Below are 27,418 nucleotides of genomic sequence, written 5' to 3'. Positions count from 1 at the left end.
TAGAATTATGTACTAACTTCGTGCGTAAATAACTATTTATAACAAAAGTAATCAATAATTAGTATAAAATAGATTAAATAACCAAATTAATCAATTGATTATAACCTGTCGTATACACAATTATGATGTATTTTTAGCTGTAGTTTTTAGGATGCTAAAAGTCAAAACCTGAATTAGAACAAAAGGAAAAGGAAAACTTCACTATAATGGATAAAAATCTTCAAATTTTTCACTCAAATGCATCCATAAGCTTCAATTATATCTCTATTCCTGTATACTGGGCAGTTTGAAGACAGGTAAGTGCATTCCTTGAAGGACTAGCACTGGAAGGACTAAAACATGTTATGACCTCTTTTCCCCACCAAAAAGTAGAAATGTTGCTGTGCGATGTTTGTAATAAAGGACCTCTTGCAGAGAGAACCATGCAAGTAATAAGTGAGAACCACAAGGTTTTCATGATAGGATATATATAAGTCATGCACATGAAGCCAAATTCTCACCAGGTTTGCGCCTAGAAACCGCAATAATCAATGTTAATATCGGAGATTAATCTTATATCGACGTTCGTAACTATAACAGAAATCTACTACATACATAAACGAGCTATCCAAAACAACTGTTCATCAAACTATGGACAAAAGCATTGTCATGAGAGTTCGAATACCAAGTAGGGGTTGCTTCCCTGCAAAAGGAAAGCCAATCAAATTCAATAACATTCTCCTCTTACAAGCTTAAGAATCCGGCCGTGCTCGAACAAGTAAGAAGATACCAAGACATGACATGAAGAACGCTGGCAATGGATCTTCTGTGGAGTTGTGCTCGTCAAAGCCTTCTCTCGGAAAAAACAAAAAGCAACTTGGGCTTTGTCAGATTCTTGTATCCTGCAAGGAAATGGGGAGAAAAATAACAATCAATGTTTTGTTCCTTTGACAATTCAGGTTCCCGTATGTTCCAGAGAGCCATGAACTAGACGATGTTATCACTACTAAGGTACGTCTAAGCTAAGATTGGACATCTTTTGGGCCAAGGAACACCATTTTCATATCAAGAAAAAACTTGCAGAACGCGAAACTAATGTACCATGACTCCTGGTGGCCCATGAAGATGATTAGTGTTTGGTTTCCAAAAATTTTTTTGGTTCTTTTCATAGTTCTGGATTTTGAACTTTCTGATGACTGCATAGCTGCTAAGAGGGAGAAGATAAGAAATATAATTCTACTGTTTGTGCTGGTGAACCTGATGTGTCATCTGGAGGTCTAAACACTATGTACAACCTAATAAAGAACCTATGTTATACCCCCTAAGCTTGAAATGAATTCAACCTGATAAAGAACCTATGTTATACCCCCTAAGCTTGAAATGAATTGACCGAAGGTGAGAAAATTACACATTAAACTTTAAACAGAGTTGGAGATAGATTCTCCGAAGTTCTCCATTTTCTACGCCAAAGAGGAACTTTGGTTCTCCTCCCTGCTCTTGGATATCTTTGTGCTTATGAGTTTGTCTAAAATGGGAGCCTCGAGGGGGATTGGGTCAAGACACCTTTCATGAGCAGCACCAATCACCTACAACACGAAATTTCAGAAATTAATCAATAACAGAAGCTATAAATGTTGCATTTTCTTGGTCAATGCTGGATCATTTAAACACAAATATGGGAGTTAAAAGTGACTATCATGACTGTCATAATTAGGCAAGAATCATAAGCCAACTCGGACACCAACGAGTCATATTTATGAAAGTTTATGAAACCTTAGAAGGAACATAGATAGGTTCTTTTAACTTTTTAAGGTTAAGTAGTACATTGAAGGAGCAACTGCAGTGTAATTTACTATAATCCCTCTAAGGTTTCTTAAATAACTAAAATGTAAGTCTTGCGAGTTCCGCCAGAACACAGTGGAACTGGTTTTTGGTTGTGAAGCTCATATCTTACTAGTAATTCAGCAAACTAGTTAAATTGACACTAGGACCTAGGATTACTCACTATATCAGACCTGAACGCAGTGTTGTTATGGATCCACTACGACATTAACATATCAAATAAATTAATCCTTCAACACAATGATGCACTATCTAGATACCTGCTGAAAGGGCAGGACATCAACATATTTGAAATTTCAATTCTTCGGTATACCATAATAAGAAGACAAATAAAGTGTATCTTCTGTATTAAATGAATATTGATTAAATTGCAGAAAAGACAAGCCACCATGAAACTTTCAATTATCTTAAATGACAAAAGCCTTATGCACTGATGACATGTGATTACCTCTTTTAGCAGGAAATCAATTGCTGCATCATCGTCTACAAACTCTTTCAGTGGATTCTTCAGAAATTCAATATCCAACTGAATCTGCTGAAATCCACTACGATTGAATGTCTGGAGTCGCACAAACTCTTGTAAGCTCTTCAGGCAAAATTTTATTATGGTCGATATAACTGACTCCTGCAAATTATCGATATATTAGGTGCATTATGGTTCACTAAACAGACAATTTACTATCCAGCGATACTATGTTACAGATACTGGCCATGATTTTATAGCTCGCAATTGCTAAAAAAGAGTTAAAGCCAGTATATGGAAATTCCGAAGTCTCTTATTAGTTATTACTAACCTTCCAATTAAGAATAGCTACTACAGGCCAACTGAGAAAACAGTATGACACTAACTAAAGCCTCACAATATTAGAACCACCAAACTTCTATATCAACAAGCATCAACTATTGCTGGCCGAATACTTGACTTCTTTGGTACCTCAGTCAGTTTCATTCAATTGAAGGAAAGAATGATTCATTACAAGTAGTTCATTCTTGACAGTATATAGTTATTACAGTTTTAACATAACCACCTTATTATACTACTTTTTTTAAAGAAAATGTTGGCACATAAACAATTATGACCTACTTGATTACCATCATAGCCAACCGAAAGACAGGACTCTTGAACACTAATGAAGTCTAGCTATGTTACAAAGTTTCAACCAGTTCTCACCTGTGTGTACTGAACTTTAGTAAATATCTCCATCTTTTGTTCAAATAACTTGGCAAGATGACTTTCTAAAAATTGGCTTCTCACTCGCTGTGTATTTGTTCGGGTTAACTTATCTTCACGTGTTGGGTTGCTACGAGAAGAATTAGTACTCCCTGTACTGTCAGAATGGCGATGCCGCCGAACCAGTCCTTGAGGTAAGATCTGTCGGACTTCAATTCCTACAGCTTCCAACTGCAAGGAAATAGAGACTAGTTAAATCAATCCTTGTTAAAAACATAACAGGACTCATGTCGATGGGCTATCAAAACATTAAAAAGAAATTGACCTTGCCCCATGATAACCATGAAGCCTTTCCAAGAAGATTTAACAAATACTAATACAATAACCAATACTTAAACATAGCTCCAACAGACTTCATTAACAACAGAAACTGCATTCAGCAACTCCAGATGTCACAAAAAGAGTGCAACCTGTCATAGCTTTGTGAAGTTTTTCTATGCATTTGGTGAAGTGAAATAATATGGAATTCAGGGGGCTCTTCGGTTCAATGAAGTCATCAAACATATGATTGCTGACATACCTAAAATCACGAGTTGTAGGAGCTTGTGGCTTCAGATCCACTAATCCCAAGAAGATCACAATTTCTCATGGACAAGGGTAATTTACATCCCTCAACTATTCTAAATACATGTGTATGCTCATGTATTTTTTTATTTTTAGCATGTTAACACCAATTATTTCCTCTTAATATGTGTATATATATATATATATATATATATATATATATATATATATATATATATATATATATATATATATATATATATCCCTTTTTTTATTTAAAATAAAAAGCTAGAACTAGCATATAAAGCTAGAATGACCAAAATCTTATATTTAAATTACTTGTAGGTGGTCTGGCAACTCAACCCACATCAAAAAAAAAATTATGAACCGTAGGAAGCACTAATCTTCTTAGTGTCAACTTTGGAGTGTAAACAAACTGCCAATTTGGATTATAAAATTTACCCTCTATCCTCTCCATCTGAATACAAAGAAAGAATAACGATGAATGCATCTTTAAAAAGTAGTGTCTTAATCAAGGAGCTCAGCTTAGTATCAGCAAGCCTCCAGTGCTAGTTTGATAAACAAGTTCTTTTGTACATCCCACTGTTCCTGTTGCAAGCATCATTAAGGCTATGAAAAAGATAAACATTTGCAACCCAAAATTAATCTATCTTCTGTTGCTATCATAAACAAATAGGTAAACCTTATTCTATGACAACTGTTTGCAAGAACATCAATCATCCTTCAGATACAGTAACTTAAACCGTGTTCCAGCAGTACAAAATCTCACAGAAACATCAGATATTTAAAAGTAACTTCAAATGAAATATCTTCACTGGTTCGATGGTCAGAACAATCTGCACATATAGAAAGTCGACAGAAAATTGCACAGAACAAAAAAATGAAGAAATGGATCACATAGAAAGCTGACAGACCTCTTGAAGCAGCAGGTCAACAAACATGTGAACTTCTCGTGGTTCCTTGTGCTGTCAAAATATTCAGCATAAACATCAAGTGGAAAAGTGTATTTAAGTAATACAATGAAGACAAACTAGCCATCAACCCAACATTCACCTTGATCCAGTTAGGTGTGGTGAACCTCTTTTTCAGAAGGATAGATATCTTTTGGGTTTTCATATTTATATACTGCAAAAAAGAAATTAATTAGCTGTGACCATAGAGAGATTTCAAGACCATAAAATAGGTAGGTAAAAGAAAACAACTCTTTCACAATAAAAATAAAGCAATAATCTCTTTGGTTTTTGTAAATGCATCAAAATAATAGCTATAATCATACCCAATTAAATTGATCATAACAGAACCCTCGTAGTCGTAGCAAGGTCAGTCCATTGCAGGGTTTGCTGTACTGATGCATACCGCCTAGTACGGGTAGTACATACCAGTCTGACAGGATACCGGTATGCAGACTGTCCTCTATCAGACGATACCAATCATTTGACCCTATATTGGGTGATACGAGGTCAGTACCGGGCAGTCATGATTGAAATCCGATTGTTTCCATCCTGTACCGATCGGTAACGATCGGATTTCGGCCGTTACCGATCAAGGGCTGAGATTGCCCTATTTCAAACAATTAATTTGACCGTTTGAGGCTTAGAAAAAAGTTTTTAAACCCTTTCCTCCCGCCTCTTTCAACTCATTTTAAGTTTATGCACGGAAGGGGAAGGGGAGGCTAATGGATGATTTTGGGCAGATGCGATAGAACATACACGACGTAAACATAGAATGAAGCTTATTATATTCATAACCGTCGTATTATGGAGAATCTTACGACCAACAAAAGTATGGTGATAGTTGGTCATACTTCTCTGAGCAACAGTACGATAATCGATCTTACGATATGAAGCAGTAAATCAATAGCAAAAGTAGAAGTTCTAACATTCTCTATACTCCGCACCAATATATGTCATATTCGTCCTTGCATTAGGAGCCGCCTCAGACACATGTGGTTCACGACGATCAGACTACGACCATCACCACATTGATGCACCAATGACATATGATGTATCAGTATACTATGTTGTGGGATCAATTTCAAGATTGGGTCTGACAAACATAGTATATTAATATACAAATACATAGGATCGAGGGCCCCGATCAATCACTCGTAGAGTCCCGTCATTCTTTTTGGTGGCAAAACCATGTATATCCATCGATTGATTACTTAATTTATTTGAATCTTAAAGTTTAAATTGTATAAAAAATAATCTAACAATTCAAATATTTTTTTGTAGATAATTTAATATTAATGGAAGGACGATCCCTAGCATACCACAAAGCTACTTCTCAAAAGTCGAAAAAGATATGACATTATTCTTTCCTAATTTACATTATTTTTGCTAAAATTATACTAAATTTATATTTATTTCTAATTTAAAAACCCTAATCAGTACGTACTATACCAAGTAGGGCTAGGGACACCAGTATGGACCGAAATTGCAATCCTTGATCCATTGACTTCATTCATTTAGTAAGACATTAGAAAATATTTCTCTCATGTATGTCAATAGAACAAAAATAACTAGAAAATTCACTGCAAGTTGAAGTGATAATCATTAGTATACCATTCTGCCTTGCGTACAAACATGCAACACAGGTAACATTCCTCTTTAATGAAAAGAATAAACTTATTTTTCCATCTTCATTTTCAACATCTAGCAAGTTACCATGGCATATAAGGAAGTGGTTAAATTATGCTCTTTAACCTTGTAAGTGAATATTTACCATGAACCCACACAGCCTCACTAGTCATATTGAGAGTCTGAGACACAAAATGATCTCACTAATTTCCTACAGAAATGGAAACCACTTTAACTTTCCAATGTGTAGCACATGGTCGCTCTAGTTACCAAGTCTATCTTGCAAGCCACAAAAAGTAGCCTACTCCACTCAAACAGTTTAGTTCATTCATAGTCAACTATCTGCATATCAACAAAAACCACAGTTTCATAGCCTTACTCATTTCTATGTTGAAACTTTAACACCAGTGAACTTCCAATACATATATATACACACACACACACACACATACACACACAAAACTGAAGTTTAAATCATAATTAATGAGATGCAACTAATACATTCAAATGTTTAACCAACAGCTTTGGTTAGTCTAAGTTCACTGGGTTTTGGCAAAAAGCTATTATTTAGGTCCTGATTAACCTTGAGCCATAATAGGTCTAAGTTAGATAAGCCAGAAAGGTACTGGCAAGTGCACTGTTGAGCCATGCCAAAACATGGCTAGACCATCTTTTGGCTTGTACTAGCAGGAACAGGGATGTTATGATCGGAATAACATGGTACTGTGCCATCCCTGAAAGGCATTGGCAAATCTGAGCCACAAGAAGATATTTCTTTTTCCATCTACCACCTGCTCTCTCTATGAGAATGCAATACTGAAGCAAATCCACTGTTTCTGCAGTCCATGGCCATTTTAGCTGCAGTATTTTGTCCTAGAACAGAGCAAAAGCACTAATCACATCTGTTATCCGTGCTTATTGTAGCATCATAAAGGTTCATGTACTTTTTTGCTGGTCTATGCACAATAAACTGCAGATCAGATAAAGAAAAAATGTATCATGAGAGGTACATAAGCATGGCAATGAGTTAAGCTACTACAAGGTATTACTATCAAGATCAGTATGCAGATGTTGTTGCATCACAAACTAAAGTATCAGTACTAAAATGCAGTAAAGGATAAAAACGACAGTGAGAAAGGCTTAATATGTTGAGTTCAATTAGTCAACCTATATCTTAATCTAGAAGAGATGATACCCCAAATTTTTTAACGTTAGCTATATCATAAAATAGAATGTATGATTTCCTTGATTATTCCAGTCAACAGAGTCTCCATAATGACAATCTGAACTAAAAAAAAATGGTCAATTTCAATCTCATTAAGTTAACTAATCTAGACAAATTACACTTTAAACTGTGACAACAACCTTACAGAGATCACATCTTGGTTCAGCAGAGTAATCAGCATGCATTACTTTTGCAATACATTAATAGGCTACATGGTCAATATATTGCAACTGAAGCAGCAATCAGAAAATACCTCCTTGTCTATGAATCGATACAGTTATGGTCTCAATTTTGTCAATGGCATAGATTTAACAAATTCACTGTATGCTGCATGCTTAATTCAACACTCTCATTGGATAACCAGAGCAATAAATAGAGAGAAATTCTTACAAGAAGCAAGAACCTTTCACCAGCTGAACGGAATATTCTGCAGATCTCACCAGGTACAAAAGCTGGTCCATGTTCATAGCCACGGGCACCACCTCCAGAAAAGGAAGCAGCTATTTCCTAAGAAGTATATTATAAAGAATCATAATATCACTTGACTGTTATAAAACTAGCCATAATTAAGACAACATACAGTAGAATTTTGTCATTCAAAGCATGTAGTACAGAAAATAAAAGATAAGGCATTAGCTCTACCTCCATAATTTTGGGTATTGCAATCTGCTCTATGAAGACAGAAAGTTGAGCCAGCACAAGAACAAGTCCTGTCTGCACTTTGTCCACTTGTATTGCATCTATTACACTTGGATCAGGATTTGCGATATAACCTCTTCCACAAAGCGCAAGAAACCGCTCATCGAGTTTCTGAAAGAATCCTTGGAAACCTTCTTGCACCCAATCAACTATTAGGTCTCTCAGCTTTGCTAGCAACTCCAAATTATCATCAAGAAGCTGACGGAATTCCTGCATTTAATGGATTGCATAATTACATAATTACACCAATCACACCAGATAAATTTAACAAAAACTAAATTAAAATATGCTAATTTGTCATGGTACAAATAAGGAAGGGGACTAAACATCACATATCAAGGAGTCTTGAATAAGGTTAAACAAGGGTTGATCCTCTCTCAAATGAGGAACATTTATGCAACAAAATTGTATGGCCCGCTGGATTTGGTCAAAAAATATACCATACATCAGACAACTCAAATTGTCAGTCCATATTTTTGGTGCCTGATGTCATCTACGGGAACCCACAGTTGGTAATCCAACAAAAATTACTTCAATCCAGAGGAAATTTTTTTATGATATACATATGAAGAGCCCCAAGGGTTTTCTTTCCATCAATGAGAAAATCTTGTATTACCAACAAGAAAATAAAGTCCATAGAGATGTAGCTATTTTTTTTTAAAATTGATCCTATTAAAGATGAATAATATCCTATGTCAGTCAAGATCCAATCATATTGCATTATCTCCAAGAATATTAAATCAAATAACCCAAAGCAGCACTTTCTTCTGTCTTTGCATTTTTAGAGTTTGTACTTATCAGCAATTTTAAATATTTATTATGTTGTCCACATTGGGTGTACCTAAACACAGGAAATATAAAGTCATTGGCCTAGGTTCATACCAAGATCTAGAATATAAACTATAGGTCCTATAGGGTGAAATCTGAACAACACCCATTGGCCTAGGTTCATACCAAGATCTATAATATAAACTACATAAGTATCACTAATGATGATGAAACAGCTTATAAGATAAAATAGATAACTTTTGCACTCCAGAATGTTGCCTATACTTTGGCTTCTTAGTAAGGCTAAAGCCTACTGTACAATCCTTCATTCATGGCAGGCAGTTGAGCAAAATGACCTTCGAGTGATGAACAAAGCTACCTCAAGCAGACTTGAATACTTTATTAAGAAATAAAGAGAACAATAAAGTCATTTATAGAGGGAATCTGGTAAGACAATGTCAATAACATTGACCTTTTAATAATTGTAAAAATCTTGACCATTACGGATTGACAATAAAGATATGCATCAAAAGATGAAATGATCTCTCAACACTAATACAAAGAGCACTTCATTGGTAAAAAGCATCAACACGAAGCTGATGATAACCAGCTGCGCAATCAGTTATATTTGTCAGTGAAGGTTCCACTTTTCCCCTCTTCACATTCAAACACCAATAGGCAGTGAGAAAAAGAAAAAGATGCAATGAAGACAGATATGGTGAAACATCAGAATACAAACATATGTAATCTAGAAACTTAGCTAGTATTATGCATCCTCTACATCTTTGATTTATACTTTTTAGTTTCATGCCATGTTCTCAGAGAAAAAAAATAATGGGATCCTTTATTAGTTGGTATCACAAAAACATCATAGCATAGGCCAAGAAATAAAAGATCCATCATCACATGATCCCCTCTTATCTTCGTTCACAATTGCAACCGGTTTGCTTGTTGATTGACCACTTATCACTTCTTGCATATGCTACTCAAAGTCTAGACACCTTTTCTCTTAAATATAGACACCTTAGAGATGCCAACTCATGCATATAAGTTCTTGTAAATAGTATAGACATGTTAGTTCTTCATAAGCATTGTAATGCTACCAAAGAGCATTAATTTGTACTTCCTAAGACACGGAACCTTCCTCAGAATTTCACTGAGAGAGATGCACAAGAGACCAATCATGTAAATAGCAGAATTTAACCATCACCATAATTCAAATAAGAGACATACTCCATAAAAAAGTATAATTTACAAAGAGAGGTAATCTATCATACATCAAAGAAATGACTCGTAATTTGTCTAAAACAATCAAGAATTACATTCCAGCAGAAGGTTAATAAGACAAGAACAAACAATTGATATTCAATTTACATCAATCTAATTTTTCAAAAACATGAATTGTCATTTAAAGAAACAGTATAATCCTCAGGTGTACAATTTCATTCAGTGCACTGGTATGAGAATTAGTCAAATACTAATTCAACTCTGCATCTTTGTACCAAACAAAAGAGAAACTATTATTATGTAGTTCACATCCTTAGATGAAGATAAAATTTAATAATCATCTCACTGAACTACAAGCCTTACCAATAAGAGATCCAAACTACCCTGTATCACAACCTTTTTGCTGTCTTCCAGTGCATTTTGCAATGAAGACTCTTCTGACCCTTTCTTTGGCATAGGTTGGCTTTTGGTAAGTGCTTCTGCCAAATTAAGAAAAGAAGTGTTTTCCTATAAGTAAAATAACTAATTTCTTCACTAATATTCACAACACATTCAAATCCAGATGATTGTTGTGAAATTATTTCCTCCATCAAGGATATAAGCGCTGAAAATGAATGACTTCATTATATACTGTTTATACAACTGAACAAGGAGAGAATAAGGTTGCACTGTGTCTATAATGGTAGAAATATTAAAGCAAAAAATAAAATCAAATGTTTCCAAAAGTACATATGAATTATAATGAAATAACCCCACTATCTTAGAGTTAAATCATAGAAATGATACCAGAATAGAGAAAACTGTGGATCTACAACCATATGCTAGCAGGAAAGAAATTCTCATCTCATATTAACACAAAATCCTCTCTTTCAGATGTAACTTGCTTTCTTTCCACATGACCTTCTTATGTTTGACTTCTTCTACATCATTTTGGCCACATATTTTAGGCCATATAACCTGTAAATTGACAACCTATAAATCTAATTCTGAAGAACATTGATATTTGTATATCCACATTCAGAGCTACAGAGAAATCTATGCATTGGCTTTATTACTGCTAGATAAACACTTATAATAGACAGAATAACAAACTTACTAGTCGCTTCCAGACTTGGCTCTTGAGTTAAATCTACAGCAATTGGCATATTTATTTATTTGTGACAGTTAAAAGTTAATAAGACTTGCAGTTAATTATCAAGGAAACTCTTACCACTTTATACTTGACATATTAAGTTCTTGTAATAAATAGTTGATACATGAATATTGATAAGAAATGCAGTCAAGAGACTATTAGGCAATCTATTATCAATTCACATATTCCATTGTTTCATGACTTCGATTTCCCCCACAGTGGCTGGAGTCATATTTCTTAATTCTGAATCTGGAAGTCTAAATATTTCTTCCAGACATGACATCAGAAGTGCTCCTTATTCCCATTGCATATATATGTTTGTACCACCTACTAAGTGCAAAGGTGAGCAAGTAATATTTCCTCAAGTTGAAAGTTTCTGACAATGTCATGTCAACAAAGATGCTTTCACAAATTACAAAGGATCACCATTAGCAGCAAGAGTATCACCTGAAACTTCAAGAAGAAGATGGGAGAAGGAAGTCGAGATAAATTGTCTGATGATACTCCTAGCAGCCTAAAATAAAGTTGAATAAGACCCATAAGCAGAGGAACATCACAAACTAAACTATCATGAAGAAGAAAAACATTTCAAGGTAACCTACAATGTATCCAAGGATGTGAATCATGCAGAGGAACATCACAAACTAAACTATCATGAAGAACAAAAACATTTCAACATAACCTACAATGTATCTGAGGATATTAATCATGCTTTAAAAAATAATTCTGATAAATAAACCATAAGGCTTCAATTTCAAAACTCTCACAGCAAATACTAGAGGCAACCAAATTTCACGCCACCAGAGCTAAGGAGTGATATAAGAATTACAAGAGAAACTTCTTGCGTTCCTTTTGGTGTTCCTTTCCTCTGTCCCACTATATAGAGAAATATTAAAGTCATTGTTATAAACTTAGATCCCACCCATGTCTTTTGGCTCTCTTTCAGACATACATCATGTGCTATACTGGAATGAAACACGCTGTGGAAGGGCAGGTACACTGGAAACAACTGATCAACTAACCTAAGATGATCTGAGCTCACATCATGTGCTCACATCATGTGCATGATCTGAGCTTATTTTAAAAGACCTCTGGAAGGGCAGATACACTGGAAACAACTGATCAACTAACCTAAGATGCATGTCTCAAATGAGAACCAGTTTTGGACTCACTGGTACTATACAATGCAAGTACAGTTATTTTACCCAAGTTTTTCTTTTTTTTCATTTTATCTATTCTTATAAAGTTTATATGTATAATTTTACATTTTCTTTAATTATTTCTTTACATTTTTTCTGCTGTTGCCACAAAAGGCGGTGCCATGTGGCACAAGCTTAAATACAGCATGTTTTGTTCAATATGGCACAGTTTAAACACAGCGTGTTTCATTCCAGTTCCACAAGAACTTCAAACCTTGGTATATGGTTTATAATTATTAATCTAAGTCCTATTATCCTCAACAAAAATAGATAACAATGCACAGTGATGCTCCTAAATGATGATAAATTCAAATGTTTAGACTCGAGATAATTAGTCTCTTAAAATATACCAAACTGAATTGGTTTCAACAAATTAGTCTAGTTCATCTACTGTTCTTAGTGCATGACGGATTAAACTTTTTCAACTTGAAGTTTTATGAACTTTTATAAACAAACAGAAATGTATGCAAGATCAACTTATGTACTGAAATGATGAAAAAAAATATAGTACATTTTCTGTTTCCGTGAGCAGAAGCACAATTCTTTGAAAATGTTTAAGGCACAACATAGTAGTGATCAATATTCATGTCAAAATTATTAAAGAGTAACAGAAAAACCTCTAAAGAAAAAGCAGGAAGAGCAGCCTCAGCCAATACTTCATCCATCAGTGTCACATCTTCCCAAATAACTCCTGCATTATGTCAATGGAATATTAAGTAGGAAATATATAGCTCTTACAAGCTGCAAAATTGTTTGTCCCATTATAGAACAATCTACAAAAGACAAAGTATGAACAGCTTTAGAAATGAAAATTTATCTATTTTACATGGTGGATGTTCCATTAGGAATCGGCATGTTATTGGTCACAAGCCATTATAGAAACCTAAGAGTTAAGATATTTGTCACTGACTACAACTGTTGAATTGGTAAATATTACAAAATGCTTGGCATCAAAAGACACCGAAGCAATTAATTTGTGGCACAAATAGGTAATGATAGTTCAAGCAACTCAGATTGGTTGTGTGTGATGTAGGTTATAGTTCACCAATATGAGAAGGCATCTTAAATGTCCAGAAGATTGCAAACAAAAAAGACCTGGATGGGTTGTATCATACAGACTTAAGTAGAAACATTATCAGATATGATGCCCATGGACACAAATAAATTGTAAATCAAAGTCCTGATAGTGGATGAGATAATATTATTGTGTTAGACCTATATGTCTTGCCAAAAGAAATTTAAATATATAAAGGTTAACATCAGGATGCACACATGTAGATGCTTACCAAGTGAAAAGTGTTACTGAAATTTAGAAAAGATATGCAGCTGCATTTTAAAAGCAAATTAACAACAAAATTCAGAGAACATCAGAGTAATGGTGATCCACATACAGCATAAATTCATAGCTAAAGTCCTTACGTATCATTTTCAGTATATCTGCAGATGTCATCCTTTCTTTTACTCGTCGTTCAATAATTCCATAACGCCTTCAAGTACAACAATGAATAAGTCATAAGTACAAATGACTTCAAAAGCTTCTCAAAATTATTTAGGCTGAGAAACAAAATACAAACACATTTAAAAAGAAGACTCAACTTATCAATCACAGAACTAAAAACTTACTTGGTAAACAACTCCTGTATAAGTTCAATGAGTCGTCTTTCCGAATCAGGAAATATAATAAGATAGGCACGGATAATCTTGGAGACCTCACCAACAGAAACCTAGGTAATGAAGGTTGTATAAAAGATCAAAGATTGTTATCACCTGAACCCAACAGATAACAAACAAGAAAATAACTAATAACTTGAATGACAAGGGAATCACCATACTTCAACAAGGATAACAAGAAAATCTAGTAGTCATATGTGGAAAATGGAGCTACAAGCAAACACAATAAGTTCTTTGCACAAACAAGGCAACCCACTTAAAAAACTAGAGCAGCCTTCTATTCACTACAAGTCACTAAAATTTTGTACATGATCCCTCTAAAGCAAAAATAATTGTGAACAAACCTTCCAGCTTTGTGAAAACCTTCATTTTACTTTGGTTGACGTAATTAATTCAAAAACTGAAAAAACCCTAACATGTACCAAACTCAACTGGTTCAGATAACTAAATAACTAGTAAAATGAGATAATTCAACAACAACGCCTTTATTATCATAACCCATTGGAACTAACTGTTAATGCCAAAAGTATATTAATTAAAATTTTCATTAATCAGAAAAAAGTAAAGAAGAGTTATGAAGATTTTAGTAACCTCCATCAGATCAACAAATGAGAAAATACAAGCTCACAAACACTTGTGGACACCTATGTTTATGTCACATTTTTAAGTTAAAATCAAGAACTCACTGAATTCATGTTGTATAAATATGTATTAAACATAGCTCAAAACTGATGGTCTCTAAAACTCAATTTCTGCAGCCCTGAGATCATTTAATTTAGTATAACTAAGTAACTAACCAAAGCCAAAAAACTGGGAATCCACAGCACTGCATATTTCTAGTGTTTTTGGAAGATCTGATCTACGCTTTCTTGACAATGATGAATCATTCATCTTTATTAACATTTTTCTAGGAGAATCTTAAATTATATAATTCTTAGCCAATGTTTCTAATGAATAGGTAACCTTCGACAATATATCACATCCCAAATGTAAAGGGAAAGATCTTCCAAAATACAATCCTAGATGGGGAATTCCAGGAAGGCACGAGCACTAGATCTGTATAACAACTGCACTAGTTACTCCGAAAGAAACAAAAGAAACATAGATGTGCTGCTGCATAATACCAATTCAAGGAACCAATACCAGTTCTATGAAACAAAAATTAAAGAACAAGACAAATTTCAATAGAAGAAGAATAACAGATGGAAGCTACCATGTGTGTGCCTGTTGGTGTTTCTAAAGAAAGTATTGTGTCTGATAATTTTCCTATATCAGATGGTTCACTAGTCTCCAAGGTGTCCAATGCTGAAGCCCCTGTCTCCTTATGTTCATCCTGAAGTGTCATGAGATAGTCCTCTAATTTCTCAAGTAGCTTTGTCTTTAAGCTATCCACCTGGCAAGATGTAACAAAATTGTTGGCAATCAAAATTGGATTCAGATCATCTACTGCACTTTTAAGATGATAATTATGCATTATTTATGCTAAGATGATATCAACCACAGGTCCAGGTAAACATAGAATAAACATTGTTCTGAGGGTAAAGAATCTAATGCATGTGAACACATTGTGCCAAGAAAAAAGACATTACATATTCATTCATTACTGGGGGGGTGGGGGGAGGTCTCATCATCCCAGAAACTCCAAATATCCACATTTATGATCCCTTTTATCCGAGGTACTACACCAACAACAAGCTTCAATGTCCCAACTATTTGGGCCGTAGGTTATTGTATCTTTGAAAAGATATGCCCAATGACTTTTGTAAAAAACAAAATCCTTAATTAAACTAAGAGCATTTAAATCTTTATTTATAGTTTTTAGTAAAGTTTCTCATGTCTCCCTCTATCTCCTAGTACCACCGATAGTATTTGTCTCCCGCTATCTCACTAGCACATGTTCATTACACCTCCTCAACACAATCACCTCAATGTTCCTATCTCAACAACTTTATTCAACATACTAAAGTTGCAAAAAATATAATAGAAAAAGGATTGCATATAGTGGATTCCTGACACAAAAAACAACATAAGACTATAAGAATTAAACATAAGACAAACTAATTTGACAAAGTAGTTTCCATTCATCTTAAACTCCTAGATTTCTAGTTCTTATTTCTTCAAGCAGTGACTTTACTTGTACATTTCAGACTATGCACTTAGAGAATCAAGAGTATAATGGATTATGATTTCAAACTGCTTGTGACAAAAGAAAACCCTTGGTAAATCCGAATTTGTGTCATATATTTGTTATTAGAGATGAGCTTGTCGTAAATTTTGATGCCCTTTGTTCATACTTCATAGGTCAGCAGGGTTCATGCTTCTGCTTTGGTAAATTTGTCATGTTACACAAATCTGACCATTATTCATCACATTTTCTTTTTATATCACTCTTTCCTATAAAATTAGTTTTGTTGCCAGGGGTTGGCATGCCCGACACCAATCAGCATGGCACATGTTGTGACATGAGCATCATGCCATGCTCATATCAGTACCCTATCGGAAAGGTACATTATGACCCACACATGAACACAGTCATATAAAGCTTTGTACACGGAATGCCAATCCTTAGCCACAACATATCTAATAGCTGGTAGCATGACATTAAAATAATCAGAAACAATAATAAACAGATTAGCTGCTATATTATCAGGATGTTGTTATCCTAAGAAAATAGAGAGCTCAATTAGCCAATTTATAACAGTATACAGCATATAATCAACTAACACATAAAGCATTAAGTGCATCTTATTCTGTGACGTGTGACCAACCCAGGTTCCTCGATGAAAATGTAAAAGGAAAAAAACCACAAGTGTTGTGATCCACTCAAGACCAACTCCTATGGGGACATGAGTAATCATAGATACAATGAACAGATCAATCATGAATGAAAACCAAAAGGCAATAGCATAACTGGAGAAAAAGGAAAGAAATAACACTTGAAGACAGGTAAGAAAAAGGGAGAAATACCAACAGGGAAGTTCAGCTGCTTTAGAAGCACAACAGCTTCAGCTCTTGCTTCAATAGGCTCAGAATCCGAGTATATTTTTGCCTGAAATTACTTGTCTTCAGAATTCACAAATCCAAAAATATCTTATGAAAATTGCAACACATTTTTTATGAAGATCAAAGACTGTTAGCATGCATCACTATGACTCCATGTCTTGCAAATCAAAACATTGAATCCAGAGATACTGACAAAAAAGATAATTCTAAAACGAGTCAAAAGCTACACAAGAGTCAGGAGGCAAAGAAGAGGTTGAATTTAAAAAAATGAGATTGCTTGATAACAAGTAATCTAAGCAATTCATGAAGGGCATTCCCTCAAAAGCAAGTAATAAATGATACATGTGCAAATTTTGTAGGTAAAATTCCAAAACTTCTAAACTTCAATTTCCTATACACAGATTGAAAAACCTTTTAGACTAGTTGTCTAATTATCTAGGTAGGTACCATGTGAAAAAAAATATCTCCAGTTAAATTGATGCAGTGGTTCAAAAGACAGAATGGTTTTTTATTAGCTTAAGGTTTCCAATATGAAGCCACTAACATCCTTCACTGGAAGATCTTTTGTTTAATATACTGACACTTGCGAGAAAAGCAAAGACCAAGTATGCCTAAGCACAGGGAAGACAGACCTTATACTTTAAAAGAAGAGTTGCACAGAAATCATCATTGCCATTCTAAACACAGAATTGCACATAGACCCAGAAAAATTCATGTGCCTCAGAAATTAAAATGTCAATACTTATAAACAATGCAAGTTCCTATGACGTTAAAGCTTGCTCAGGCTTTTTTCATCCTTTATAAGGGCAATACATAAGCAGTCAAGAAGCTATGGATGCTAAACATGAACCAAATTAAACAGATAGCTTCTACTAGCAGCATAACCATTCCGATGTATTAAGTTCATAGCCTCAGATGATAAACTTGCATTAGCATCAAAAATGATTATTTAGAGACCTTTAGAGGAAAGAGCAAAAATACTTGCTCTCACTGAAAACTTTTTAACATATCTTTAACTCTAATTCCCAAAACAACTATTGCATGTAGATTGAAAAAAAATCACAATTTTTTTATCCAATTCAAGTTTTTTCTACTTTGTAATACTTTATTCATGCTGACAGATAACATTTGACAACCAGCAGATTTTAAAGTGATTTTCTGTAGTTTTTCAGAGTATACTCCACCTCACTCCTCCGAAATGCAAGGAACTATAGGTTGTTAATGTTTTCCCTATAGGTTGTTAATGTTTTCCATAGCAATATTTATGCTGTCTATAAACTTTGAATACTGATTATAAAGGAAGAGAATATTTTGAAATTTAAAAGCTCGACAAACGTTTTGTGGAAAAAATTTCATCCACCAAATAGGGCGGAATCTGATGAAAAACAAAAAACAAGATTAGTCTTTAACATCATCCATTCAATCAGTAAACATACAACAATCAGATGGACCTTTTCCAACCATCAAGCCCAGTTGAACTAGTTCTGAGGTGATCTTACTTTAACTTGATTCACACCTTTAATCCTTGTCGATTCATATCATTTTACCAGTGCATCTATAGATCTCTTATGGACTAATTTGTATGTATAAGCACCAAAACAAAAGGAGAGTTAAGGAGAGTCAAATGACCAGATTATAAAGGTAGAGCACACCACTAGGAAGTTATACCCTTGATGATAAATTGGATACCAAGCTCTGGAGGTCTCTTAGTCATATTGTGCACATTTTTCATTTGTCTAAACTCTAAAGAAATGTGGAACATTGGATTCAAAGCAACACTAGTGAAGAAGTAACTTGAAACCTTACTGAAATGTACGACCTACTCATAAAGAACTCCTGGTATCAAAATCACAGACATGATGCATGGTTTTTAAACAATTACAGACCACCATTTTAGCTTGGATTAGCCAGTATAGGTACATGCAATTAACCCAAAGGAGGGAGAAAAATTGATGAATAACCAATTAAGTGGTACAAACTAGGCACTAGATTTTAACTATTTATTTTCCCTTGAATCTGTTGTTCTCTAGGAAATTTTGTGACAGAGAATTGGAAGAAAAAGGTTAAGTTACAGAAAGCTGCAGCAATAGACCATCCACAGTGATTTTTCTTCTGTTATCAATGAAATGATTGGTCACTTTCAGTTAGTTAATGACACTGAGCCTTTACACACTATTATGGTTTCCACTGAAAAATTCAGATTCCAATTTGAGACGGGGACAGGCCTTGGTTGCACAATATTTCACATAGAAAATATAGATGAATGGTACTAAAAGAAAATGGTCCCTTGATAGATCCGTATACTAATTCAGTTTAACAATGTAAACATAAAGTCCATAGCGTTACCTGAAGGTTCTTAATAACCAAATCTATTGCCTCTTCAGATGCTCTCTTACAATCTTGGAAGGATGAATCCCCATATGCCTAGTAAACCAGAAACAATTGCAACAACATCAGCCATAAACAATATCAACCAAAGTTAATGACAATAAATAACGCAATATTAGTAAACAGTAAATGATATGAATTAATTGAAAGATTAAATTCTACCTCAAATATAGGCTTAGATCCAATGAAAAACCTCACTGCATCTGCATAAGCTTCTGCCTTGATACATTTTGCAAGTCGAGTTGGAAGATCATAAATGAACTGCAATTATAGAAAACAAACATACATGAACATGTTCTCAAACACCTCAAGCAGGTCAATTATGAATTACAAATGTTCAAGCTATGGATGTGTTCATGCACCTGGTAAGATACTTGCACAAGCTAATCTCATTTTCTATATGTAGATATCTGTAACCTAAGCACTCTATGTTACGATAAGCAAAACTTAAAGCCTCAAACAATAAAAGCAATTCATCAACTATACATAATTCATCACTTTTTTTTTCAACATGGAATGATGGAACAATTATAAAGAAAGAGACAATATACACCAAAAAACATAATTCTTGCTTGGTTTACTATTATGAGCTACACATAAGTTAAAAGAGGCCAAAGAATTTATGCAGATATACCAAGGAAAGCTACAGATTTTAACAAGTCAGTGATGATGAAATAAATTGTATGACCATTATCAGAAACCTTATTCAAGCAAAAGATGACACAAAGAAAAAGCAAAGAAATTCATTGAATTTACTGTATCCATAGTGCATAAGTTGGTTAGCAAAAAAAATACATCAAGCAAGATATATCATTGAATACTTTTATCACTTAACACCTTAACCACTCAAATATGAAATTATCAAGTGCAAGAAAATTTTATATAGCCAATACATTTAAGAACTTCTAGTTCCAAGCCAAGAAAATTAATTTCAAACTACTAGTAAAAGTTAATAGCTTCAAAAACATACTTGAACTTTTCTAAGAAGATTCCGAGTACGGTGCAATTTCTCTATATGTTCCCTCTTCTCAAAAAGAGATGTATTCACCAAATCACTCTTGGATTGAACCGACGTAATCTGCAGCAAAAAGGAATAAATCAGCTCTTTTGGATAAATGGAAAGTCATCATTCAGCCCAAATTTCAACAAAGGCATACCTTAGCAAGGAGTTGCTCCATATTTGCCTCCATGCCAACAATGTTATTTTTCATTCTACAAGTAACTTTAGTAAGCTAGTGTGCAGCATTATTGTTTCCAAATGCACAGTAGTTTATATATAGCAGTAACTACACAAAAACAAGTAAACAACTAAAGTAAACCCACAAAATATGAGACTGATCAAGCTTCCTATTCGTGTTGCTTCAGAATCCAATAAATGATGTAAAGAAAATAAAATATATGAGAAAGGAGAAACAGACAATGGAAAAGTTGATGCAATATCCAAATCAAGTTGACTTCACATGTCTGCTAAAACTACAAGAAGCCACAAAAGATTGTGTGTGAAGACAACTTGTCAACGAAAGGGGGCATAAGAACCGGACTTCCAAAGTGCAGTAGTGATTTAGATCCTGCATTTTTTTTTTTCTCTTTCTTCTCTTTCTTCTTTTTCTTTTTTTCCTTTTTTTTCTTTTTATTTTTCAGATCCTGTATGTTTGACCGCAACTATTAACTCTTAAATATTGAGCTGGCATAAAACTACATTTATAGGCACACCAATATACACTCAGATTCCTTCTTCGCCTTCTGTAAACTCACATTAATAGGTAAATACAAATTTATGCCAAAACTAGCTTGGCCCATAATTGTTTGCATGTGTTTTATGTGCTGAATATTACTAATATTGTTTGGATTAGAACACAAGTTCAATAAATTTGGTAAGGAAATCATACACTCAATCAATATTCTTTATGCCCCAAAAAGATGTTACACATACACCCTCTAAATTTTGAACTAGCATCAGTAACCTTCAAAATAGTTTATAATTTGTACGACTGCACCTCTATTCAGTCTTCAAAGAAATGAAATTTTACATTTAACTAGCAAATGGACAACCATAACCATGAAATTTTTGCTTCGGCACCAACTAGAAGCTTGGTATAAACTTTCTTTTTCCAGTTGGGTGCTTCAATTTTGTCCTTTTAGGCATACCACAATTCAGTAAAAAAGTATTCCAGGTGTGCTTAACATGATTCTCATGGAAGGATAAAACTTAAATAAGCCATCTCAGCAAAAAATATAAGAAATGGACATATAGTAACTCCATATAACAGTAACACCAAGATTATGGTAAGCGAATGAGTAACATTACCTTTTTATAGTGTCAGTGGCATTAATGAATTTGTTATAATTCTCATAAACTAACATTTGCAGATCAGTATCAAGATTCTTGATTTCAGCTGCCATCTCAACATGCTTCTGAAGAAGTCCCTCCAAGTTTAACTTTTGAACCTACAGAAAGCACAAAGGAAATCATAGAAGTCATTCATCATATGATATCATATTGCAAAATTTAAGTACCATCAAATCAGCATCATTATGCAACTAGTGAATGAAGTTGCAACAGTGGTGTTGCATTTTGCACAACAAATCAATTTATCTCTGTCATCAAGAGTGCAAATGTTGAATTTAATCACATTCCTCCACCATGATTCCTCCACCATAGACCACATATACTTGTTCACTCAAATCATGCAACACCAGTTACCACTAAACTAAAGCTGATTGCCTACACAATTTCATCCTTTTGTTAAACATAACACCTGAGTATGTAGCAATCATCTTATGTTCACTTGTAGTGGCCATCACTTTTTAAATTGAGTCCACATACATGATGAGACAAGCTTTACCATACTCTTGAAAAGGTGAACGATTGAATTCCTGAATCCGAGGATTTAGAACACATTGAGCTTTATGACAAAATAAAATGCCATCAATTTTGAGAATATCATGATTCAGGTTATCCTCTTACCAATCCAGTAATACTTGCCTACATGCATGACCTTGTGTCAGTTAGGGAGATAAAAATTACTTATCACTTCACCTGGTTTGACCTGATTCCATGGTTCTCTTTCTCTTTCCTTTTCTAGTGTCATTCATGTGCCCACATCCCCTGATGGCTGGATTTGTTGTTTTCTATTGTTTCGTAGGCTTTCTTCCCCTGTTCTTCTCTTGCACTTTTTTCACACGGTGCATATTTTCTAAGATGTCAACATTACTAGGGACATTATTTCGTATAGAGAGCACACAGATCATGATCTAAGCAAATTGTCCATTAGATTATATTTGAAACCTTTAATTTTAGCTTCGCATTTTACTTCTCCTGCAGTATGAGAGTTATATATATTATATATAAATATCTGTAAGCTCAATCTTATGTTATGCTTTTATACACAAAATCCTATCACTTGCATTTATAAGGACCCACAAAGAGTATGCGTTGAATATCAAAAACAGTCACCAATCTGAGAAATCATCCTGGATTACGATGAAACACTCTTGTCCTACTAACATATCAAACAATAGTATGCAGCAGCATTCCAAACAAATTACTCAGCTATATTTCCAGGTAACAATTGCCCGGCTCTGTCGGTTCTTGATCCAATGAGCTTTGTTAAGCATAATAATGCTTCTCTTAGTTGATGGACTAACTAATACACAAAGCTTCTCTTACTTAAAAGCATCCTATGAATGGCACTGAAATCATAGTCTGTTCGTTGAAATTATAGCAATTAGTTTATTCCATCAAAAGCATTTCAATAGCAAGATCTTTCATCGATAATCCAGTTGCTTAGGAAATCTTTTGGGATTATCTAACTTGAGTGGTATCATATACCTCAAAGAACCTAAAACTTGAAAAAAACACAATCATGATCAACCTTAGACCAACAATATTACTCTTCACTCAAAATGTGAATAATTAATTGACTAAAACATAAAGTGTTACAAAATGGAAATAAAAAATATTATGTTCTGATGTTTATAAAAAGAGAAAACTCGAAGCTGTATGTCTTTCGATAGTTTGTAAACTTCTGTCTGTCCCAGTCTATGTATCTCTTAACATGGACAAAATTAAGTGGCCTTTCCAAATGCAAAAACAGAAAAAGGTTGTGTCGGTTTTCTGACAAAAGCGGCTTGCTTAAAGAGTCACAATGTATTAGCTGAAAAGTCAAGACCAAACGCTCCATGATGAACATATCGACTCTAAGAACAGCATGATGGTTCAGAACATCTTGAAGGAATACTCTTAGGACCAACAAGAGGCCTAATAGAACTCCTTAGGAGAGGTTCACTGACAATTTGAACTCTGCTGAATGCTAGTGAGCCTGACATGAGGGCAAGAATCAAGAAAATCAAATCCACTATATGAAGATCTTTTGAATCCCGTAAAAAAATTCGGATTCACAACCTTATCACGGTTCCAAAACGGGAAATCTGGTGTTCCAATGCATAATGACGCCATTAGATCCAGAGGACGAGAAGTAGACCGTAATCCCGCAAAGGTAGAGAGATCCGGTGCCTAAGGCTCATGTAACTGCTGGGATCGAAGGAGTTCACGGAGTTTAGGGAGGCAGTCTTTTCAGGGGCAGAGGCGGCTCCGACACCACCACCATAAGCCATACATCAATTACAATTCCAACATCCCTAACGACTTCGATGGAAAATCTACAATAAATCGAAGGGCTCCGAAGCATTACGACGCCATTAGATCCTGAGAGGAATACGAGTCAAAGAACCTAAAGTCGTATGGGAGAGTTCAAAATTCTCGGGGAAATCTAAGAGAAATCAAAGGATTCCACAGCATTCAAGCGCCATTAGATCCAGAAAGGAATACGAGTCAAACAACTCAAATACCGCAATAAGAGCCCAAGATTTTTGATACGTTCGCGACATCAGATCCAGACAGGATGAGGAACCAAAGAACCCAAAGAGAGAGGGAGAAGAGAAGCGGAAAAAGGATCCGGTACCAGGAGGCTCATGTAAACGTCGGGATCGAAGGAGGGGGAATTGATGGAGTCGGGGGAGGCCATCTTCCGGGGTGAGGCGGCGGAGCCGACGCCAGCGCCACCGCCGGCGGAGGGGTCGGTGGAGTAGAAGCTGGCGAGCAGCTCTCGTGTCCTCTTCGCCTTTTCGTCCATCGGGAAAACACCGTCCGTGGCCACCTCTTCTCCTCCACGGTTGTGGTCAGGCGTCCAACTCTTTGTGCCATTGTTATAGTTTGGCGAAGGGAGAGCCGCCCAGTCAGGGAGGGCCGAGTGTAGACCAGCTCCCTTTGTGTCGACCCGGCCCAAACTGGTCCGTTTAACCCATCCCGTTCTATTCCTATCAGTTAACCCGTCCCGGATCCGAAACCCGATTAAAGCCTTATATATATATATATATATATATATATATATATATATATATATATATATATATATATATATATATATATATTTATTTATTTATTTATTTATTTATTTATTTATTTATTTATTTATTTATTTATTTATTTAAATTTAAGGGTATATATGCATGTATATATATATATATATACATATAAATATATATAGCTCTTAAATTTAATTTTTTTTATAGAAAGTTCTAACTTTGAAAATTTTTACAGAGCGCCTATAGTCACATGAAAATATCGTTTTACTCGTACTTTTATTGAATAAATCGTAACCTCCTCTTCACTATGTTGCCTCAACCGTTGCCCTTATATCCTTGTTAAACCTCGGAGTATTGTGGATGTGGACATAGGCATAAGCACTCATGCTAACTCTAATCGTTCTCACCAAATCTCAAAGGTATTATGTGTATGGAGAGGATTAATCGATGAGATTAGCCCGTATATAAAGGGGCAAGCATCTTCAGCCCGTGCATAAAAGACATAGATAATCAAGAGAGAGTGATTAACATGATAGATAGTAATGGTTAATAAAGGTAAAATAATTATTTTGATTAAAAAATAATATATTTGATAATTATTCAAAGTTGGAGAGCACTGTGAAAAAAATTCAAGCTTAGAGACTTTTCTTAAAAAAAGTAACATATATATATGTATATTTATGAGTAGAGTGATATTGGATGAAGAGGAGTTTGAGGCGTACTTGCTAAGCCTTTTTGAATCTAAAAAATATAAGTTTATGTAAGTAATTTTGTGAGTCTAAATTAATTATCATATCATCTAAACGACGATAAGGTATCGGCTGTATGACAATAAGGTATAGGCTTTTATTTTTTATGTCATTACTAAATAATTTTTTAAAAAAGAATATTGATATTCGTTAAATGAAGAAAATAAAAATATTGTATGCATATAATTACTCGCTCTTTAGATCAACTACGATTGTATTGTGACAAAACATGTTACCATCCGCAGGTAGCCCTCATGAAACGAGAGCAACAAAAGCCCACTACGCAATTACAACAGCGAAGAGGCTTCATCATCTTCATCGGGGCTCAGCTCTTCTCCATGCACTCACTACTCGGAACTAATGGAACTGCGCGTGCGCACGCACGGACTGACGAGAACGAGCAAGAAGAAGACTCCGAAGCAGGGAGGTCCGCTCAGACCAAGGCCGCGATCGCCAGGCAATTGCTTGCCAACTTGGTGAGCATCTCGTCGATGACCGCCAGCGGCGAGACCTTGGCAATCTCCGCGAACCCGTCGTCGCAGGTGGAGAAGTCGGTGACGAGGGCGCTGAGCATGGTTTTGAGCGTACCCTTGTCCCTGGACGCCAAGGCAGCCGCGGCTTCGTCGAGGTTGTCGATCACGTCGTCGTAGTTGTCGTCGCAGTCCTGGAGGCTGCTCGCATCCCGCGCCTTCGTGCTGGGGAGGCTGACGAGTGCCGCGATGTGCGCCTGCGCCTTCTCCGCCTGCGCCCGGCACGCCTGCAGCTGCAGCTTCAGGAGGGCGGCGGGGCCGGCGAGGCCGGGCGGGTGCGGGAGGGGCTGGATCGACGAGGCGCACACGTCGGGGTAGTCCGTGTGGCCGCACAGCGCGCTGACGGCGCCGGCGAAGGGGAGCAGGTTGAGAAGCGGGTGGTGGGCGGATAATTGGGTGGAGACCGCGGCCGCGGACTGCGAAAAGGCAGGTGGTGAGGGTGTCAGCTGCGACGGCTGTGACGACGATTGCAAGGGTGGTGAGGGTGTCGCAGGGGTTGGGGTGGTATTGGAAGGCGGCAGCTGTGACGGATTTGAGGGCGATGAAGGCGATTTCAGGGCTGGTGAGGGCGTCGCGGGGCTTGAGGTGGTAGTGAAGGAAGGTGGCGGGAGGGCCGCGAGGTTGACCGGGTTGGAAGAGTCGCGAGGGACGCAGAGGGCGGTGGCAGGACGGGGGAAGGCATGGAGGAGGAGGAGGGAGAGAGGGAGGAGAAGCGCCAGTGCTGGCTTCATCGTGAGGAGCTGCTGAAGGAAGAATGGAGAGCAGTGTTGGGGGAGGGGGCGGAGAAGGAATAAGAACAGGCGGGAATGGACGAGATTGGAGGGAGGAGTCGTTGCTCGTCCACGGAAACAGGATCCGCACGGTGAATGGTAGCCGTTGGTAGGTAAGAGAGGTCTCGAAATGGACTCTCTGCCTATGGGCCCCGCTTCTTCTTCTTCGCTTCTTACGCTTTTGACCGGCTCTCCTTTTTCCTTGCACTTTGTTTACTTGATATAGATTATCCCTGAAAACAAAGGGGGCATTTTTTTTAGGGTTAAAAATAGACATCGAAAGTCCTCATTAGAACCCCGCAGGATTATATAGATTTTGGATGTAAATAATGTCGGTAGATATAACATAATTATTAAGGTATCTATTTATATAATTAAACTCAAGCTAATTATAGAATATCTTCTGTAATTAATTATCTTTAACATTTCGATCGTTATACTTACAAAAATTATATTAAGATCCTTATATTTATGAAAATAAAATATTTAATCATGTTTCTCCTCACATCATCACCGATTCTATTAATAGAAATA

At 35.8% G+C, this 27,418-nt stretch overlaps 2 protein-coding genes across 3 annotated transcripts; both read right to left on the bottom strand.

Annotated features, from left to right (window-relative positions):
* Positions 1 to 527: 527 nt before the first annotated feature.
* On the bottom strand, positions 528 to 24,658 carry LOC135618788 (vacuolar protein sorting-associated protein 51 homolog). Of its 2 annotated transcripts, XM_065120024.1 has the most exons (22): positions 24,433 to 24,658; positions 21,777 to 21,916; positions 20,626 to 20,680; positions 20,439 to 20,546; positions 19,631 to 19,729; positions 19,427 to 19,504; positions 17,049 to 17,126; positions 15,291 to 15,470; positions 14,030 to 14,130; positions 13,826 to 13,893; positions 13,024 to 13,097; positions 11,655 to 11,721; positions 10,439 to 10,554; positions 8,024 to 8,290; positions 7,772 to 7,888; positions 4,631 to 4,702; positions 4,492 to 4,542; positions 2,993 to 3,223; positions 2,270 to 2,446; positions 1,388 to 1,565; positions 770 to 881; positions 528 to 682 (listed from the first exon to the last, which is right to left on the bottom strand). In XM_065120024.1, the coding sequence occupies exons 1-20, from the start codon at positions 24,601 to 24,603 to the stop codon at positions 1,440 to 1,442; spliced, it is 2,376 nt and encodes a 791-aa protein (XP_064976096.1). In that variant the 5' UTR covers positions 24,604 to 24,658; the 3' UTR covers positions 528 to 682; positions 770 to 881; positions 1,388 to 1,439. The 2 variants fall into 2 exon arrangements, with proteins under 2 accessions (XP_064976096.1, XP_064976095.1); XM_065120023.1 differs by having other exon boundaries at positions 528 to 881.
* A 1,359-nt stretch (positions 24,659 to 26,017) lies between these two features.
* Positions 26,018 to 26,845, bottom strand: LOC135619478 (pectinesterase inhibitor 10-like). Its single transcript, XM_065121523.1, has one exon. The coding sequence runs from the start codon at positions 26,843 to 26,845 to the stop codon at positions 26,018 to 26,020; it is 828 nt and encodes a 275-aa protein (XP_064977595.1).
* Between the last annotated feature and the right edge of the window lie 573 nt (positions 26,846 to 27,418).

The sequence above is a fragment of the Musa acuminata genome, chromosome BXJ2-8 (assembly GCF_036884655.1).
Source record: "Musa acuminata AAA Group cultivar baxijiao chromosome BXJ2-8, Cavendish_Baxijiao_AAA, whole genome shotgun sequence".
Taxonomy (NCBI): Eukaryota; Viridiplantae; Streptophyta; class Magnoliopsida; order Zingiberales; family Musaceae; genus Musa; species Musa acuminata.
This window is presented reverse-complemented; position numbering and strand designations above follow the sequence as displayed.